This window comes from Zeus faber, assembly GCF_960531495.2.
Source record: "Zeus faber genome assembly, chromosome: 17".
Taxonomy (NCBI): domain Eukaryota; kingdom Metazoa; phylum Chordata; class Actinopteri; order Zeiformes; family Zeidae; genus Zeus; species Zeus faber.
The window spans coordinates 22,372,882-22,393,160 of NC_137204.1; the positions used below are offsets into that span (position 1 = coordinate 22,372,882).

A 20,279-nucleotide genomic window follows, 5' to 3' on the forward strand; every position below is an offset into this window, starting at 1 on the left:
ATTGTTAGTATTATTACAATGTCATTATTATTATTATTATTATTATTATCACCATTATAATGCTATCTTACTGTACTAAAGTTGACGGTATGATACACCACACATCTTATCTTATCTCATACTGCATGTTTGTTCTGTCAGCAAGAGCGGGAGAAAGCCTCTTCCAAAAGGCTGATTTGAGGCTTGAATAACCTTCCGGTGTGTGTCCGCCTGACCGCTCCTCCGAGCGGCGAGCGTGTCACCCAGCGGGCGGCTGGAGGCGAACCTCTTCCACGTCCATCATTTCTCTCTGAGGGCACTCTGTCAGCGGGAGGATATTCCACATGGCCGGTACCGTATCCCGGGCGTCCCGCGGGGCGGAAGGACTGACGCGAGTGAGACGGCCACGCTCCGCGAGCCGCGTCCATTCGTCACGGCCGCTGGGAGGCCGGGTGACACCGCGTGTCTCGGGCCCGGACGCCGACATCCGTCTTAGTCCGGGGCGGTGCCGTGAAGTTACCCCGAAGGGCCCGGCGAGTGTGCATGGAGCGGTGGTTTCCTAAAGGTATCTTTTTTAGGATAAAAGCAGCTTTATGGGCCAGGCGCCGGACTCCATCAAGGAAATGCGACAGAAACAAACAAAGAAAAGAGTTTTCAATTATGTCCACTCACAGGGCGCGGTCCCCCTGCACGCCGCCGAGTGGGGCCGACTGCGGGAGCCGGAGCCGACTCGAGCTCATCCTCACGTAGTAGTTTGATGGATGGGCGGAATTTGGTATCATCGCTAATCGTTGCTAATGGAGATTAATACAACGTGTAATATGAGAAACAATTGATTTAAGATGTTCCTAACATCTGAGATCAATATCAATCCCTGAACTGTCAGTAAAGGTTAATAGAGGGCCGCTGCCTTTGCTGACCAGTCCAGGATCGGTGGTAATTCTTCATTGGCAAATCAGTTGGTTCTCTTGGCTTTCTGCCCAAAGTATTTTAATTTAAAACAAGGTAGACGGCACCGAACGGTAACACCACAGAGATTATTATTCCAATGATGATGATTTAGATAAAAAAAATTATAATTGATAGATGGAGAGATAGACAGACAGACAGACAGACAGACAGACAGATAGGCAGACAGACAGACAGATGGAGAGATGGATAGATAGACAGACAGACAGACAGACAGACAGACAGACAGACAGATAGATAGATAGATACATAGATAGATAGATAGATAGATAGATAGATAGATAGATAGATAGATAGATAGATAGATAGATAGATAGATAGATAGATAGACAGATAGGGTGTGGGCGCAGGGTGGTGCATAATAAATTTATGAATATTTCATGATTGACATTTAAAGGCAAAGGCTTGAGTGGCTTCATTCATTTCAAAACCCCCGTTACATCACACTTCTTTGCTAATTCGACATCATAGAGGAACGCCAGCCCACGCCATTTTGTGAGAACCGAAGTGACGACGACAAAAAACACCACGTGGTGGTGTGGTGGCTCCCGTCACACAGTAAGACGCCGGCGCGGAAAGGAGTCATTATCAGCTGACTTGAGCAGCTCGCTGAAAGGGCTCGCGCTGGATGAGGAGCTCAAGGTTCCTCCCCGACACCGTACGATGTCATCGCCGATCAAAGTCTCCGTTCCGACCCAGCGCTCCGACGAGGTCGTGGACCGCGATCCGGGATGAATGTGTCGTTCATTCTCTGACCACATGGGCTGCGCCGCGGGGATCTGGAGTTCCGATACAATGAAAATGGGAAATATATTGTAATGTTTTTTTTTTACCTTTTTTTGGGGGGTGGGGGGTTTCCAATCCCCCCTATAATCTGAACCGCGATTACGATCCCCGCTTAACTAATGGAGATATTGCTTTTTGTCTTTTGTCATATCACCTTCCATGGTATCGCAGACCGGCCAGATAGGGGATAGGGATGTTAGGGGATGCTCGGTGGGGCAGGGGGGCGGGGCGGGGCATCAACGCCCGCACGCAGGTCCAGCGGAAGGAAGTGTCTTCCCGGCTCGGGCTGATGACGCACTGGTCGCAGCCGCACCTTGCGACCGCGGCGGTGCAGGGGGGGTCCACCTTGACAGCCCCCCGGTGCCATCTGATGGGGGGCGGGGCAACCGTGAGGTCGGCTTGGATCTTCCTGTTCACCTGCAAGAGGCTGCTCCTCGCTTTTTTATTTTAAATTGTATTTATTTTTATTTTTTTTCTTGAGCTTGCTGAATAACATTTAATCTCACCGTGATGTAAGGAACCCCACCCTATAACAAACCAGCCGGACCACCGAACCGGCTGGGGCGGGGGCGTGTAGGTGGGGTGTCACTGCCGGGCCAGCCGTGTGATTTATGGCTCGCTGCAAGCTCAATATGGTAAAATGGCTACTGTGCCTCAAATATTGAGGTTCCATCCTTTTTCCCCCGGATCCATTATCCTTTCTCTAAGGGGTTTTTGTGTCGCTCGCTTTGCCGTGCCGTCACTTTTCCTTTGCCTTATTATGGTCTTTCTTGTGTTTCTTTGTTTTTGCCATAATTATTCCGCCGACTTGGCTCCGGCCCGATGGAGGTGGAGCCTCCCTCGCCGCATGCTTGAGTGGTTTGGAGCGCCTGATTTTGACCGCCTACAGCACGTGCACACCGATCACCCCCTCCCCCCTGCCCCACCCACTTGCTGTGTGTGTGTTTGTGTGTGCGTGCTGCACATGTGAGTGGCTGGAGCTCTCCACGGTGGCCCGCCAATTTGGAGGCCGGTCTTCCTCTTCCTCCAAGGTCTGTGCACCTCTCAGGACTGAAATTATTTTTTAATCGGGTCTTTTAAAGAGCTGCAGATGTTTCAATGATTTTTTTGTGGTTAGTAAGCGTGCATATTTTTTACCCACAGTCCTGCTCCTGTAACGGGTGTGGTTAGGACCCAATTGCAGCACAAAGACAGGCAGGGATATTTGGTAATGTCTTTTATTTGTAGAGCAGACGGAAGACAGGCAGGGAGCAGGCAGGATACGTCGTCGGGGACAGGCAGGTTCGATAACGAGGAGTGCAGACAGAAGACAGGCGGGGGGGCAGGCAGGGTACGTGGTCGGAGCGAGGCAGAGTAGCAGGGAATCAGTCCGGAGAACGCTGGAGAGTCTGGTGCAAGCATCGAAGACAATCTGGCAATGGGTGACTGGTGAGAGAGGCATATATAGTAGTTAGATTACAGATCGGGAACAGCTGTAAATGGAGTTGGACTAATGGGACAGGTAAGGAGAGGGAGGGGAAAGTAGAAGAAGGCGGAGCTCATGACAGCTCCTTTTAATGACCAGTGCCCTGGACCTTTTTCTTTGCTTGTTTTTCTGAGTGAAACTTCCATTGTGGCCCGGTTGGTCGTGCACTAACAGCCGGGCCTCAGCAGCAGAGCCTGATGGGGGCAATAACCACGGGTCCCCTGAACCGTCGCGCGGAGGTTGATCCTCAGGGCTCCTTGTTAGGCCGCCCGCCCCGCCCCGCCCCGCCCCGCCCCGCCCCGCCCCGCCCATCCTGCACTTCACTCATCAGTCCCGGGATCCTCACAAAATGAGAGCCGCTCGGAGATTCGAAGCACGGGCGACAGTTTTATTTTCCGGCCCAGTGACTCCTCTTGGGGTGAGGGGCAAACCCTGAAGCAAATACGACCTCTTTAGCTTTAGTTTGTCCTTGTGTCATGTGCACCTGTCTCACCCTCTGTGGAGCAATAAGGGGAACATTAAGGACGCTTTTATACCTCCCAAGCCCACTATTCCCCTTTTCAGATGAGAAAGTTGAAGCACATACATATATATATATATTTATTTATTTATTTATATATATATAGATACAGTATATACAGTATGTATGGAGTTTGCATTGACATTGACAGTTGCACTTTCTCTTTTTCGAGCATTAAAATGAAGTTTTTCCTATCTGATCAGGGCCTCGTTCTGGGATTGGTTTTGATGCTTCATCTCCTTTCCAGCGTCGGGAACCTCCCTAGCTTTCCAAACTGTGTTGGTATAACTCCCAGGTTTCCGTCCCGCTCCCGCTGCCTGTCCTCCCTCCCTGACCGCTCGATAGGGCCGCGTAAAGCAGAGGGTCAGACGACCGCCCAGGGGTGGAAATTTGATCGGAGCCGAGGACAGATTTATGAAACTTAACGGAGAGCAGAACCTCCCCTCTAATGATATCACCCGTGTTAGATCTTAAGTGTCTCACTCTCCCTCACAGACAGACACACACACACACACACACACACACACACACACACACACACACACACACACACACACACACACACACACACACACACACACACACACACACACACACACACACACACATTACACCCTCTCTCTCCCGCCTCAGACCACTCGTCATATCCTTCATATTTGATTTATTTCCCTTTATTCTACAGTTTGTATCATGCCTCTGTCCTGCAGCTCCTTGACCAAAATTTGGTAAAGATCAAAATCCCGTTCCAAGAAGCCATGTATGCATTTAATGTATTCATCCCTTCTCGGAACGGGATTTTGATTTAAAAATCAGATTAAATAAGATTCCACAGCAGCGTCATCAACTCCATTCCCCCGATAATGTTGTAGCAGCATGCTCTGTCAGCGCTCGGCGTCCGATTTGACGACTCTCGTCGCGCTCAATGGGCGACATTGTCTCAGGCAGCAGACGGATCCGGTTTGATTTTCCACATTGGAGGCCCTGGTCCTCTGCAGCTTGAATCCTCGAGCGGAGCCAGAGCAAAAGCACCGACCCACCCTTCATCCACGTACCCAACCTTTCCATCATCCACCCTTCCAACCCATCGTCCATCCAATATACTGTTCATCCATCCATCCATCAATTTGAACCCTGCAATCATCCATCCATAGAACTGTTCATCCTTCCATCCTATTAATTTTTAAAACATTTTTCAAAACAAGGGGCCCCTTGATTAAAGTTCTTTGCCTTTAAGAGAAGACAACAGATTGCCGCATTACACGTGCACTAAGTTGTACACGGTGAGTCACGGGATACTCTCCTGAGCACCTTTCAGCTCCATTAGTTCTCCATTGTTTTATTGACATTTAGACCTTCTTAAATGGTTCTCTAAGGCGCATATTTATTTTACACAGCCTCCGCTGTCAAGGAGACAATCTGCCAATGGCGGCTGCATGCATAATTCTCTCACCTTGGCACTGAATCCATCAGACATTAAAGGAAGGGTGCACTAAAAGTGCCGGGCACCGTGAGTGTAGTTGGCAGACATTTTCCCTGTCAACAAAGCTGATTCATTTTAGGCGTGAATTATTGTCGGGACGCACGCAGACAACAGCCCCCCCGCACGCGGGCCGACACCGCCGACAACGGCGGCTCGCCGGCAGTCAGGGTGGAAGTTGGGCGATGATGCGGAGAAGGAGGGGTGGCCGCTCGCTCGCCTCATTAAACCGTGTTCTGTACTGTAAGTCCAATGTCCGCGCTGCGTCTCACATCTCCATGTGGATCCAGGATGAACGACGCAGCACTGACTGGCCCTGACCCCCACGGCCGCAAAACCACTCGTCCGCCACGCATTTTTTATACCCACACGTTGCTCGGCGTGCCGAGTCACGGTAATGCTGGCATTACTTCAGATTCAGATGGGAGTTGTATGGAAAAAGGCGAAATATAATTGGAAAGTGACAAGGCCTGTGAAAGGTGTCAAAGATTGTAGTATAAAACAGAACTATGGGAGCCACCGCAGCAAAACCCGCACTGTCGTGCATTTCTAAAATCGCCACGAGCCGCCAAATAAGGTGAAAAAAACCTTCTGGAAGGAGAATTTGATTTTTCCAGATTTGTGCTCCTTTGTGTTTTTTTTTTTTATCTCTCAATTTTTCGAAGCCGAGTTTGATTTATAAATAGTAGAAAAATGTTAAATCGTGGAGTTAAATATTCCCATTAGATTACATGGGCAAACGCAGTTTACTTACCGAGACGCTGAACAGAGCTGAACAACGCCGATCGGCGGTTTCCTTTAAAGCGAGCATCCGGGTGAAGATCATTCCTCCATATTCCATGGGATGTGAAGTCACAATGTGAAACCGTTTTGATAGAGATCAACCTTTAAACCGTACTACTCTCACCCACACACGGAGACATCATTGTGTAGGGGGCGTGTTCCAACGTGTACCATCGAAGAAGAAATGCTGACGTCACTGACGTCACTTCCGTAAACAAGACGAGGATCTGGTTTCACTGGTCTGTGAAAACCTTAGTCTCTGTGTTGCTATGGATGAGGAGAAGCGGGTGGAGGAGGATCCAAATCATATCGCGGACCTTAACCTGACCAGAGCGATAGACCCAAGTCAGTGTAAGCAGCGCGTACTGGACTTCATTTTCCACGAGGACAGCGCCGCGGAGATCGACAGCGACGCTGAGTCTGATAGGATCCCGGACTTGGAGAACATTTCAAACGACGGATTTCAACCTGAATGTGACGATGAAACGGAACATTTTCAAGAACCACCGGCGGAGACGCCAAACGATACGCCCGTTGTTGTTACAACGGGATAAGTTGATGACGCGAGGTGCAGATGATTCTCAATTCTATGAACAGAACTGGCAACGACGCCTCGGTGCGATCCACGACACGTGAGAGAGGATGGCGTCGCTGCTCGTGTCAGGGAGAGGTCCGCGGGCAAACGAACCATTTCTACAGCGCGAGGAAATACGAAAGAGTGGTGACCTTCATCACAAACTATGCAGAGGACCGAAAACTTTGCTGGAAAGTTTGATTACTTTTTTCATTTGCCCTGAAATATTTTCAACCTCTCCTCAGAAAACACATCACGGCCATAACCTGTGAATGCTCTACGCGCCGTGCAGATACATTACTTTAGGCTCAACAAATGACCAGTTCTATTGACAGCAGATTGGAATTTGTATTTTTGTATTTTTTTTTACAGACTGAAGAGAAGTTTGTGCGATGGCCTGATTAAAATTTTTCCTTTTTTTTTTTTTTTTTTTTGCCAAAACGTGCAGTGTACCTTGACGCCACACAACCTTTTTTTTAACAACCTGCACCCATGTGCTGCATTCTCTGCACTACATTTAAGATATATACAGCAGGCATACAGCAAACATCTGGCAAAAGTGTATACAACTTTTAAGGTTTTCCTCATTATTAATGTGCTTAAATATCGATTACAGCCATTTACTATTGACTTAACCTTAAAAAATATATATACAGTGGTCAATGCAGTCGTCAAAATTAATAAAATACAAGTTCCAACTGTTGTTCTGCCCCCAGTCTGTATTGTGACATCATAACATTGCGGCGATAGTATGACATAAGAACACAGGCAGATAAGACAGTCAGACAGAGACGCACGCAGCCGTTCAGATCGCGTCTCAGACCCGGACTAACATGTCTTCCATCCGCCTCGTCATTGCCCTTGAGAAAGCGCGCTCTGTGAGTTCATTCGTGGTTATCGGTGCATGCATGCGCTGTGGGAGCTGTGACAAACGTATTAGCAGGTTATTTACATCTGCATAGAGACTGATCCCTAATCCGCATGTTTCTGGACTGTTTCACCGTTTTACACAGCTTTCATTAAAGATTACCAAAAGTCAGCTCCTGTCTCCGTGTACTTATTGGAAGAGTGTTTAGCTCGCTGCATAGCCACGTACGGCTACACGTGGTGAGGGCAGAAGAACTGTTACCCCGCTACATTTCTACCACGGCCGTGTTATTTTAGCTCTTTCTATGTGTTGATAGTGGCTGTTCATTCATAATTGCTCATATATGATTCATCAGCTCCACATCCTCGTAAATGACTGGGACACAACCTGTTGTATTTTGATTGAAAATTGTAATCAGGATCCGCAAAACATCTGCAGGAATCTGCATCTACAATTGATCGTTTATTATGTATAGGCTTTGTTATATCAGCTCCCTGCACATGAGTACTTTTACTTGTAATGCTTTAAGTACATTCAACAGCAAATACTTTATACTTTTAAGTAGAAATGCCAATGTGGTACTTTCACTTTCACGAGTCACTTTCTGTCAGGGTATGTAATGTATAACTTTAATGTATATCATAAATCTGGCCACTGTGTGACAATACCTTGTGCTCTGATGTTTTTTTTGTAATCAATCAATTTTACCATGGCAGCAGTAATCATGGTTCAAGGTTTTTTTAAATTATATTTATTTTTTGTCATAAGCACTACAAAACAGCTTGGAAGCAGTGCTGGCTATGGAGTTCTAATGCATAGAGCCAGCCACAATTAAAAGAAAAATAATTACAATTAAAATACGATAACATTGTGAATAAAATGTGTGTAAGGAATAGTACAAAAAAAAGTAATAAAATTCCACAAAATAACCATGCAGGTCAAAATTTGTAGAAAATTGAAAAACAAGAACTATGCCAGAATATATTTAGTGTAAGGTTATTTACAAAAGTGCGGGATAGATGAGGTGAAATGAAGACGGGTAGTGTAGTGATCGGTGTCTTGAAACCGTCGACCCCTCAGAAAATTAATCCCGGAACTCTACCGTTTCTGCAAAAACCTACATGATCTACATCCGCTGTCTCCTCGCGCACGAGCAATCCCCCTGACCCAGTGCGTCCACGCACGACGGAGCACGTGGGCTCCACTAATCTGACAGGGGCGCTCAGTGATTTTCTTTCCCTGCATGGAAATAAAGCTTTTGGATGCCGCTGCGCCGTCCTGGCACCGGAGGAGGAAAATCATAATCAACCGGACAATATATTTGATAATTGACGTACATTTCTCCCGCCAGGAGCCCACGTCACGCATTACGAAGACAGAAAAACAAGTCAATTTAGTCACTTTTTTTGTTGTTGTTGTTGTTCTTCTTCTTCACTTGGAGGTAGCCGCTCCACCGGGCACAAGATGACGTAATGGTTTGTTTTGAGAGGGTTGTCTTCGTCTCCGCTAATTGCAGAAGACATAAAGTTTCCCACGCGCGCTCGGAGGGGTTACCGTGGTAACCGGGCGGACTTGAACCCGGCAAGGATGACGCTCAGCATCCCCGCGCTCGGGATGCTCCCACTTATCGCTGTGGCTGTTTTCACAACTGTTGGCAACGGTGAGACTTTTCATACACAGAGACGGTTTGTTTGGCTGTGCGGTTCGGTCACTTGTTTTTTTTTTGTTGTCTTTCTATATCTACTGTACCCTGTGAAATATACGCTGAAATAATTGGATCAGTCATTGGACTGGGGGAAAATAGGATTCAGAACTGCTCCGATTTGTTGAACCTGTTTTTTTGCGGGGTGGGGGGGGGCGTTTTCCTCATCTCAAAATGTGGAAAGAAAAAAAAAACTGGAACAGTTGTTAAAAGGGAGAAAATGTATTGATAGGTAGAATAAAAAGCTTTCCTTCGTGGAATCAGTCACGCGTTCGACGCTCAGGCATGCATGTCGGGTCAGTTTCGGGTCACTCTTCCTCCTGCATACTGTCCACCTGTATCCCAGTGAATTTGCCTTTTTGGAGATAGTAAAATGATCTTTGTATGCATTTCTATTAAGAGCCTTATTTATCAGGACTATTATCTCTCTCGTCTTCTGTGTCAATGGTGACCTTTCCCAAAACACATTCCAACAACAATTACAACTACGTCAGATACCATTTTATGTACGAATAGGGTGTTTCAGAGACCAGGGATCCATCGCACTCGAGAAACCCACTGAAGTTTTTCCTCAACACTATATAAGAAGTGTCAATTTGAAGCAACATTTTGGAAAAGAATGTGTCCAAACCCATATTTATGCTTTGTGACTATTGATATTTCAAGATAATTGCAAAAGGCGAAAAAACTGGGTATCTGCTTCTGGTTGACAAAGATATCAGAAGACCTATTTTTATTTTTTTTCTCCCACTGTCTGAGGCTGTATGATGTGTTTTTGTGACTGTGTGTTTGCATGTGAGATAAGATAACACTTTGTAAATCCCCGGAGGGATATTCAGGCGTTACAGCCGCGAGAAATTATACTGTGATAAGAAACACCGAATATGAACACATCTATCTACACAAAACTCAAATTATGTGTGTGTGTGTGTGTGTGTGTGTGTGTGTGTGTGTGTGTGTGTGTGTGTGTGTGTGTGTGTGTGTGTGTGTGTGTGTGTGTGTGTGTGTGTGTGTGTGTGTGTGTGTGCGCGTGGGACAACCTTTTTTAAGAAGTTCTCTCTGCAGCTGTGCTCTCATAATGCTTGTCTAAATCAAAGACTTGAGTTTTTATTTATTTATAAAACACTTTTTTTTTTTTCAATAAATGCTCCTTATTAACCTGCAAATGATGGCGATACCAAAATTCAAACGTACGCCTATTTTTTGACAAACTAAACTTTGTCAGGGAATTTACGGACATACTCCACACAATAGCGCCATAGGACAACAACACAATATTAAAACTCTGAAAAATCCGTACAAAAAAGTCTCTGCAGACGGCACCGACGGCCCGTCAAATCAGGATTTATTATTTTCTCCGCTTAATTGCAGAGAACCATTTGCAGTGGATGGTTAAGTGTCTAAGTGACAGGAAACCCAGCCGTCACTTCCAGTTTTTGGTTGAGAAGAGCCTTTCAAAATAACTCTCGATATTGACTTTTCCTTTTAGCGGAAAATAGGTTTTTCGGTTTCCTGAAAATGACATCGCGGGAGGTACTCGCAGACCAGGAAAAATTAGCATAATAATTTACGAATGATGGACACGTGTAACTGAGATCTTTTATGCATGAGACAACCATGAGACATGCTGGTTTTCCACTTTGCGGAAAAGACAACTGTTGAAATTCAGGTCTCGACACACCGCGCCCCTTTTCAGTTAATTGCCGGTGTACGGCACAGAAACACAATAGCTTTTATGGAATGGCATAGTAATAGTAGATTTTTACCATAATGTGCCTGACATTATTATGTTATCGTGTTAGCACGATAACACGGTTTGCAATGGAGGCTGCGCTGAAAGGTCTTTCAAAAGAAAAGTCATTCCTACGACTGTCTGCCACTATAAATCTGATAAGTATCGCTTGGTTTAATTACAATGGAGAGGTTTTTTTTTTTTCCCCCATCTCTGGAGAGCAATTGTATTTTTTAATTTTTTTACAGTTCCCAGTTATCTTAAGCACGGTTCTAGAGATCCTACCCTTAATGTGAGACAATCTAATGTTGAGGCACTGCAACCTTTTCCTTCCTGATGAACTAAGCTCCGTGTGGTTTCTGTCCCTCTAGTTGCCGACAGCCAGAAGGTAGCTGAAGACGTCGGCGCTTCTTCCCCCGTGCCCTCGCCGGTCTACCCCTCTGTGGGCTTCCAGGTCCTCAACGCAGACCATGTGTTCTTGAGGCAGACCAGCCTGGAGCAGCCGGGCAACTCCAGCCTCAGGGTCAAAAAGCAAAGTTTTCTCATCACCGATCAGGGGGCGGGACTCCTCCGGCCAGCCGTCAATGCCTCTTACGGCCCTTTGACCGTCGACGCGCCCATCCTTCCGGACTTAATCCTGAGCGATCGCCGGATCCTACCGGTGATGCTGGCTCGCCAGGTCCGATCCTCAGCTCCCATCATCAAAATTCTCTTCCACATGCCGAACGGAAGTGTCATCGCCCTGGGCCAGGGACGGACAGGGTCCAGTGAAAACGATGAGGGCCAAGGCGACAGCGAGGCCTACTGCGTGACGGCGTACGCCTTCTGGGAGACACGGGAGGTCCGCGGGGCATGCCTGGTGACTTCAGGCGGTTTCTGTCTGGCCAAGTTGAAGCCAGAGCCTGTCTGGTTCAGCCCGGCGAGCCGGTCCTCGAGTTCTAGCAGGGAGCTAGGAGGAGCCACCGGGGCGAGGGGGCCCCAGGGGAATCCCGTCGAGGTCTACTTCCAGAGCCGCCGGGACCAGACCTCCCAGTGTTTGCCGCAGGACAGCCTGAAGCGCGTGGGAGTGGGTCGGGGAGGAGTTCCGGGGGGCTCGGGGACCCCCATGAGGAGGGTGGGGAGCGTCAACCTCCTCCGGACTCCGCCGGGGAACCCGACCGTTCTGCGGCTAAGGCTGGGCGGCGCCGTGGTGGTTCAGACGTCCTCCAAGCCCCTGAAGACCACCGACGTGGCAACGTTCTACATCTTCCTGTCCAGCGCGTCCACCCTGGAGAGCTTTACGCTCAGGTAAATACCCCCGATGCCTCGCATGGCGTTCCTCCATCATACATGCTTAATGCATAACAGCACTCCCAGGACAAGGAACCCTGGGCTGAGCAAGGGTCTAATTTTAGCCTCAGCTATTGTTGAGTGTTACAGGGATGGATACGTATTTGTCAGTCTTTGGGGAGTGGAACAAATTGGTGAACAATATGGCACATAATGCTTTCCCGGTGGGGCTGGGGGAGCCATCTTTTACTTAACCCCCAACATAACAGAAAATTCCAAAATTATGTATTTTGCCACTTAGTGCGAAATCATTCGACTGGGTATTCTGTGTACACGGAGGCACTCTCTCGCTGATGTATTTTGACATCTATTGATGAAGTCCCCAGGCTGTTGCTGCGGTTTCTCTCCGGCTGGGGCAAATCTATATCAAGGGCAAACTAATATTGGAGTGAACCAGTTTGTTTGGCGAGTACTCCCGGCTCGTCCCACACGCCGCCCCCCCCCCCCAGGTTTCGCCGACATCAAAAACCGGAGTCGCCGCCTTTGCTTTAAAGCATCGGCTCTCCAATCTCTTTTTACCAACCTCTTCAATAATTTTGATATTTGATACGATATTTCTCACTCACCACTATGTGCGAAAAAAAAACAAAACATTGAAGGGAAATGTATTTGAAATATTCGGTTGGTTGCGCCATTTCAAAGTACAGATTGTTAAAATAACGTGTTCAATGAAATGAACATCAGTAAAATAAACAAGTCACGTTGTAGCCACACAAAATTTCAAAACACAAATCAGGAGAAATGTACGATAGAGACAGGCGTGTGCACGGTGGCGCGGAGATGCACATGGCCGGATATAGTTTTTTCTAAAAGGAGGTAATTATATATAAATATATAAAATAAAAAAAATAAAAAATAAATAATATATATATATATATATATATATATATATTGCCGAAAAATATTATATTTCAAAAAAATTAAAAGATGTACCCCTTCAAAGGACACAAAAAATGTTGTTTTTGTTTATTTTTATTTTATTTAACCCAGGCCTTATATGTTGGTTCCCATAATTTTCGAGTTTGTGCTCTGAACAGTTATAAATGATTGGAAGCATAATTTTAAAGGCCAGGGCTGAAAACTATTGAGCTTACCCCTTAATCTTGTCAAATTGGACTATTTTAAGAGGACCCGGATGATTAATAACAACAAGTGAAACAATTATCGGCCAACAAATGTATTTCCTCCCAAGAAGCCTCCCGATTGCACCACACAAGAGCAATGTTTGAATGATTAGGATGATTGCTGATATCAATTCTGACGTTTCCATTGATTGTGCGCAATTTGAATGCTGAATGTGTTTATTCATTCGTCTGTGCTTTACTTTGCTCGTCGGCATTTCGATGGCGCTCTGCCAGAAGCAATTGTTCCAGCGTTTGTAGTCGGATCAAAGTAGACCTTGATGATAAAATGGTTTGTTACAATTTAATAAAAACATTTTCTTTTTCTTCCAATGTTTATGTATGAAATGTTCATCACTCGATGCCCTAATATGGAATTCAGTTGGTGTGAGGTATGTTGATGTTATGGCTCGGCCAATCAATGGTTAGGACAGGAGCTGTTGTTACGCTGTTTATGGTAAAACTGTAAACCTAAATGATTAATATGATCAATTTTTTTCCAATTCGCTTAAATTCACAACGAGGGAGGTGCTGCTGCGGTGGAGAATTTAGGAGAGCTAATACACGCTATCGTTGCACGTCACGAAAGTTAAGTAAAAAAAAGGGGGAGCGGGAAAAGAGGCGGAATCGCCGTGATATATACCTCAACACTTCATAAACGATAAGTTCCATGCATTTAAATGGTCACTTAAGGCCTCTGTAATCTATGTGGCACGCTCCCAAGGCCAGGCCGTAAAGTGCTTGAAAGGCAGAATAACTTGTGGCGCACACCAGTTCCGGCCGGCTTCACAGATTACAGACATGTTATATCCCATCCGGTGGCAGTCCCTTCAACGCCCCCCCCGCCGCCCCTCCCTCCCGGGGAGGGTACTCGCCCATAAACAGGGAAATAATTGGCAAATGATTCGCCGGTCTTCATATCTTAACATCCCATTAACGTTGGAACAAGGTTCTCCAGATATGTCACTTCATAAATAATGCATCTATTAAATGGAGCGGGGAAAACAAATAAACTCCAAACTTATCACCCACGCGGCTTTATCGCGCCAAAAACACACCGTTCAATCTGCTTTCAAAGTCGCCGCTCGCTGCCTCGGATGCACGTCACAGAGCTGGGGGAAATTTGTTTTTTTATTATTAGAACGCTTTAGATCAGCGCCGCGTAACGCCATCTCTGTGAGATTTATATTTCCGGCCTTTTACTCAGCATAATGGTTTTTGTTTGAAGCGCGAGAGATTTTTTTTTTTCTCTCTCTTTTATGCCGTGATAAACTGTAGTGGTATTACTGCCACACATCTGCACGGCCCTGCAATAATATGTTTTTTTTGTTGTTTTTGTTTTTGTTTTGTTTTATTGCGCTTGCTCAAGAGAATTTCAATACACTCAGGTTCTCACCGCGGCAAACGTTGCGGCCTTTGCCAAAATGGTCGTCGCGACACGCCCGCGCACAAACACCAACTGCTGACCCGCGTCCGCTGCCGCGCTTTTGGGACAATTGAGACGAATAGAGTTTGGCGGGGAGACGCGAACCCTGTAACTCCAGGTTTCGGCTGTTGTTTTGACAATTTGGAGGATTCATTCCCGCTCCACCTGAATCTGGCTCCAAATACAGTCCACCCCTGCCACCGAAGCCGCTGCTTTTCAGGCCGGCGAGTGCGGACCGCTCCTCCGTGACCCCGCTGCCACAGGCAGAATGAGATTTGGTACGCGGGAGCGGCCTTGGTCCGGCGGTTAACTCCAAGTGGACGCTGGCTCCTTGGAGCTTGGCTAAGCCATTGATTCTGCCGGGGAGAAATCCCTGCTCCACTTCACTTCGAGGTCCAAGATTGAGTCCACTACCCCAGGGTCTGGCCAGATAATCTATGGCCCTGATTGAAAATGACTCAAGAGGTTAACCCTTGAGGGGAAAATGATGTAGTCTGACTGCCGGGATTTACCATCTACGTCGGTGTGTGTGTGTGTGTGTGTATGTGTGTGTGTGTGTGTGTGTGTGTGTGTGTGTGTGTGTGTGTGTGTGTGTGTGTGTGTGTGTGTGTGTGTGTGTGTGCGCGCGTGCGCGTGTGCAGAGGTCATCACATGCATCAAACCAACCAAAATACATTCTCAACCTTCACAACCTTTGATATAATATGTTTCCATTCTCAGTGGTTTTATCCAGATGAGATTTCATCCGGTGTAATGCGTAATGTGTTTTCCAACGCGCCTCCTTTGTGGGAAGAAAAACGGAGAGAAAATGTCCATTTATCCTTGTTCCACGTAATGTTCAGCTTTGAAGTGAATGGAGAGGATACAGTATATCGACATTTAGTAAGAGATGAAAAAAATGACATGTCAACCGATATCTACGGCTATTTATGAAAATAAACAGCCTAAGTTTTCTTTGTCTGATGGTTTATTGCAAAAACAGCTGGCATCATTTGTTGACAGTTTGTAGACAGAACAAAAGAACCACTATTTTCAGTTTGCACTCCTGCTGCTCCAGGCTCATATAAAAAATGTCAATGTTTAGAATGTATGCCGTTGATATATTTATATATATATATGGATGGGTGATGCCAAGTGATAAGTTTGTTTATTTTGGTTCTCTCAATTTCCTCACTTGCGCTGGCTTGGTGCCCGCCACCGTGTGGTGAACCTGGAGAGCCCGAGCCTTGGGGTCTAGTTGATTGGGTCCGGGATCAGGGGTGGCTGTGCACCTGTTGCTCATCAGAGCAACCAATGAGCACGGGTTAAATCACCCATTCCCACACACATATGGGAGGGGAGTTCTGGTCATGACACCATTCCATCCTGCCAATAAACCGGTTTGTCCCAACCATCCTCGACCATGTCTCTGTGTCAAGGAGCCCGGGAAAAGCCACTTGGGGGGCGTGTGGCATGAGAACTGCTAAACTGGCGCTTGAACAGGGACCTGACACGGGCAAGGGGCACAGACAGGCCAACCAAAGACACGCTGGAGCTTTTTTTTCTCTGCTTGGTTCCGAGGGAGTAGTGTTCGGCCAGGGATTCTCCCTGGCATCAGTTTGGTGTTTGAGGTAGGTGGTGTGGCGATGGTGTGATTTAAACAGCCACACCTGGCTTGGGTCTAGTTAATTGAGCCAAGCATCAGGGGTGGCTGTGCACCTGTTGCTCGTCAGAGCAACATACATCCATACATACAGAGGTTAATTTGTTTATTAGTTAGATGTAACACACACAGTCATGATAAATGTCAAGAATATATGGTTAAAGTGATATCATAACTTCAATTGGATATAGTTCCATCTGAACATGTTTTCTGCATGAATATTTCTGCCAAATCAAGGTGAAGGATTATTTTTTCAAGTTATGCTTCAGAGAGACATTACTGTACAATTCCAGCAAGTAAAAGTACAAAGGAACTCTACATAAATGCCCCAGCATTTTTCTTTTCTCCTTTCATCTAATTTGGAATATCTAATCTATTCATGTCAATATCCACATCTATTTTAGTCCATTGTAAAAACAAACGAACTGGAACGCACCAGGAACATATTGAATGGTAATGGTTTCCTGGCAATACTAATTCAGTGTTTTGGGAGTCCCATCCTCCCTCTGCCTCTGGCAAGTTTAGTCTGGATCCGGAAACCTCAAATTGATCTCAGCAGGGTTCTGATCTCCTTTCCCAAACTTGGCTGAATGATTTGGCTATACTCGACTTTTTGGTTCTCTAAACCACACTGTTGCATTTCTATGTGCGTGTGCACGAGTGTGCGTGTGTTTGTGTGTGTTTTTGAGGCGTCCAATTGTGTCCTTGACCCCGTCTGGGCTGTTATTGATCAGTCTGGAAATATTTGTAGTCGTGCAGATGTATGTGAGAGATAAATGTCCCCAAAAACACAACATCTAGAGAGCTTGTTATAACTTGAGTGCAAATTAAATTTGCACAATGGATCTTTTATATATATATATATATATATATATCACATTATTTTATTGGTGTGTATGTGTGTGTGTGTGTATGTGTGTGTAACTTCACAGCATGCAGCCTGAAGGTATTTTTAGAAAGCATCTAGTACCTTCTGTTGATGGCGGGGTCCTAAAAAGAAAGATTACACATCACTTCCACAAAATAAAAGAGGCAAATGATAAAAAATAAATTTATTAAATAGAAAGAGCATCTTCAAATTAAACAATGAATATGATGGTGCACTTTTGGTAGAACCACTGCAGCTGCTATTTACCCAACATGAACCCGAAATCAGTGAGCCACACATGCATGCCCACTAAACACACACCCACAGACGGAGGCATACACACTCAGTCCTTTCATGTTGTCTATGCCGGTTTGCTCACATCTGGTTGACTGGCCCATGCCCTGCTCTCCCACGTGCCCTCGCTCCTCCTCCACACTTTAAGCCCAAATGTTTGCTTTGCACAACACTGACAAGCTGTCAGACTCCTGGGTTCTCCACTGGCTTAGAAATGTATGTGTTTTTTGCTTGTGTTGGACAATCTGTGTGTGTGTGGGTTTGTGGATGTGTGTGTGTGTGTGTGTGTGTGTGTGTGTGTGCGTGCGTGCGTGCATGCGTGCGTGTGCGCGCGAGTGTGTGCGTGTGTGCGAGCGTGTATGTGTGTGTATGTGTGTTTGGAGTACCAGAGGCTAAATGGCACAGCATGAATGTTCCCAGACAGAGGAGAAGGTTCGTGACTTCTTTGGACCCTCTGGTCCAAAAATAAAGAAATTATTATTCACGAAACCTCCAATTTAAAAACCGATGCAAACCTCCCTGCTGTGAAAGAACTGTTATTTTTACCGGTGACATTTTATAATTAAAGCTGATGGACAAAATGTGAATTGGGATCGAATAAAATTTTATTATGTGCATATGTCATAAAGTTTATACCCGATCCCGGAAAGGAACCGGCCTATCTGACTCACAACCAGACATGAACTAATCAGTATAAGTAACAAAACGCACACAGCGACATTCGTCCTAAAGTGTGAAAGGATCCGGTTCATTAAGTTGACTTTCAGACCTGCACTGACTCGCGTTCGGGCTTCATCCTTTGTTTCTCTCTGTGGTCGCACACTCCAAGTCTGCTGGGACTCCCAGGGAGTTTGTTCCAGAGACCAGAACTCACTGTGTGGATTCCAACCTGGAGAGAAGAACTGCGTCCGTAACCCGAACAGAACGAAACGAAACGGAACCTGATCCCAAAACAACTTGTGCTTTACGGGGCCCGATTTGGTTTGGGTTCAGACGGACTAAAAATGGGGGAAAAAGTAGTCAATTGATGAAAAGAGTCGGTGACCTCGCCTGCTGCCGGTTTCCCGAAGAGACGATTTGAAACCTTGCGTTTGCGTTGACGCTCAGCAGCGGTCGCGGCTCCCGGATCTGATCTGGATCTCCCCCTTGACCTGTTGTCAAACTCTTCTCTTTACAGAGATCTTCATCAACACAATTTGACTCCATGCAAAACTGGGCAGGTCCACAAGGTCTGGGTCCAGGACCTGGTCCGGCTCAGGTTGAGGCTTCAGCTTTCAGGGAGGTGGAACAGTACGAGCGCTACACGTGTTCGACCAAGAATCCTTCAGATATTCAGCAGTTTTGTAAACATAAATACTGATATAGTATTTATATCCACATTTAATTATTACTGAAGTTACCAATGGCAAAACTCACTTACAATAAATGAGGTTTGGGTTTTGTAGGAAGGCTGTTTGCATGTGAGCCGGTATGAATGTTGGTGAATTTGAAAAAAAAAAAAAAAAAGTAATAAAAAAACATAAATGATGATAGCAGAGTAGAATGTCATGAGTCAGATGAGATTTAAAGGTTTTGGATAAGGATGAAAGTGTTGATATTTCGAGACCGTCCATTTCACACAGTTCATCGACCACTGAAATATCTAGTGCTGCCCCCGAAATAGTTGAGCCAAACGTGTGTCGACGAGAAGAATCTTAGTCGACCAACTTTTTAATTGGTCGGTTGGTCGCAGGAAAAAATAAATAAAAATAACAATCCATACGGGAGCCGCCCCGCCTTGTCAAAATTAACATTAAAACCTATAAGGCTGGTGCTGTGTATGAGACGCCAGAGGGCTTTTAATTTGAAACAATTTTTTAACAAAAATGAATGTTCAATCCCTCGCTGGTTGTTCCGACACATTCAGAGAGATAATTATAGCTTTTGATGATTTCTCACTTCATGTGTGCGCGGCGGGCAGCACTTGTAAATTCAATGTGTGTGTATGACTTTGTGTGTATGTGTGTGTTTGTGTGTGTGTGTGTGTGTGTGTGTGTGTGTTTTAACTGATGAAGGTTTATTTCTAATTGCTAACGGGAATTTAATACTCCTGACGCTCCCGCCGCCGTCTGATGGCAGCTGGTTTCCATATCGGCCTGTTGCTGAATCACCTCGTTTGGCACAACCTGAAGGAGAAACGCACAGACACCTACGTACACTTTCAACCACGTATCATCTCAGTGATTTTTGGCGATTATCAGCACGTCATTGGATCCGGCCCGCGCTGCCTCCAGCCTCGCTTAATCAGCCTGTCCCCCCCCGGCTTCCTCCCTCGCCCGATGAAAATCGCACCACACCACCTGGGGAAATGTACAAGAAAACGGGAAATGCATGATATCATACATGTACAGTATGATAGCTGGAGCTGGAGAGCGTCCCCCTAAACTAATGGGAAAGAAACAATACACACATGCACAATGACTGTCTTCAACAAAACACACTCATGCAGGGAGTTCATTTTTCTTATGTTGTGCTTTCATTTTTTGGGGACTCTCACTCAATCTCTCCTTGAGGTCTACTTCCGGGGGCGTTTTTTCAGGAGTGCACCGATGGGGTGTGCAGCCACAGGCCTCCAGCTGATGCTGATAACCTTGTCAGGCTGAACATCGGACGGACTCAAGGAAGAGAGGGGGAGCGGGTAGAGGGGTTTTGTCAAGTTTGGCTTTCGTTTGGTATTTATGCATTTTCATCCGTATTAGGCTATA

The 20,279-nt window shown here is 46.0% G+C and overlaps 1 protein-coding gene across 1 annotated transcript in view; it reads left to right on the forward strand.

Annotated features, from left to right (window-relative positions):
* Positions 1 to 9,008: 9,008 nt before the first annotated feature.
* LOC307243032 (transmembrane protein 132D) overlaps positions 9,009 to 20,279 on the forward strand; it is a gene marked incomplete at both ends in the record, with an annotated part of 64,387 nt that continues 53,116 nt past the window's right edge. Inside the window, 2 exons of the mRNA XM_080017683.1 lie at positions 9,009 to 9,081; positions 11,227 to 12,142. Coding sequence (XP_079873809.1) covers positions 9,009 to 9,081; positions 11,227 to 12,142 — 989 coding nt within the window. The remainder of the gene's footprint in view (positions 9,082 to 11,226; positions 12,143 to 20,279) is intronic.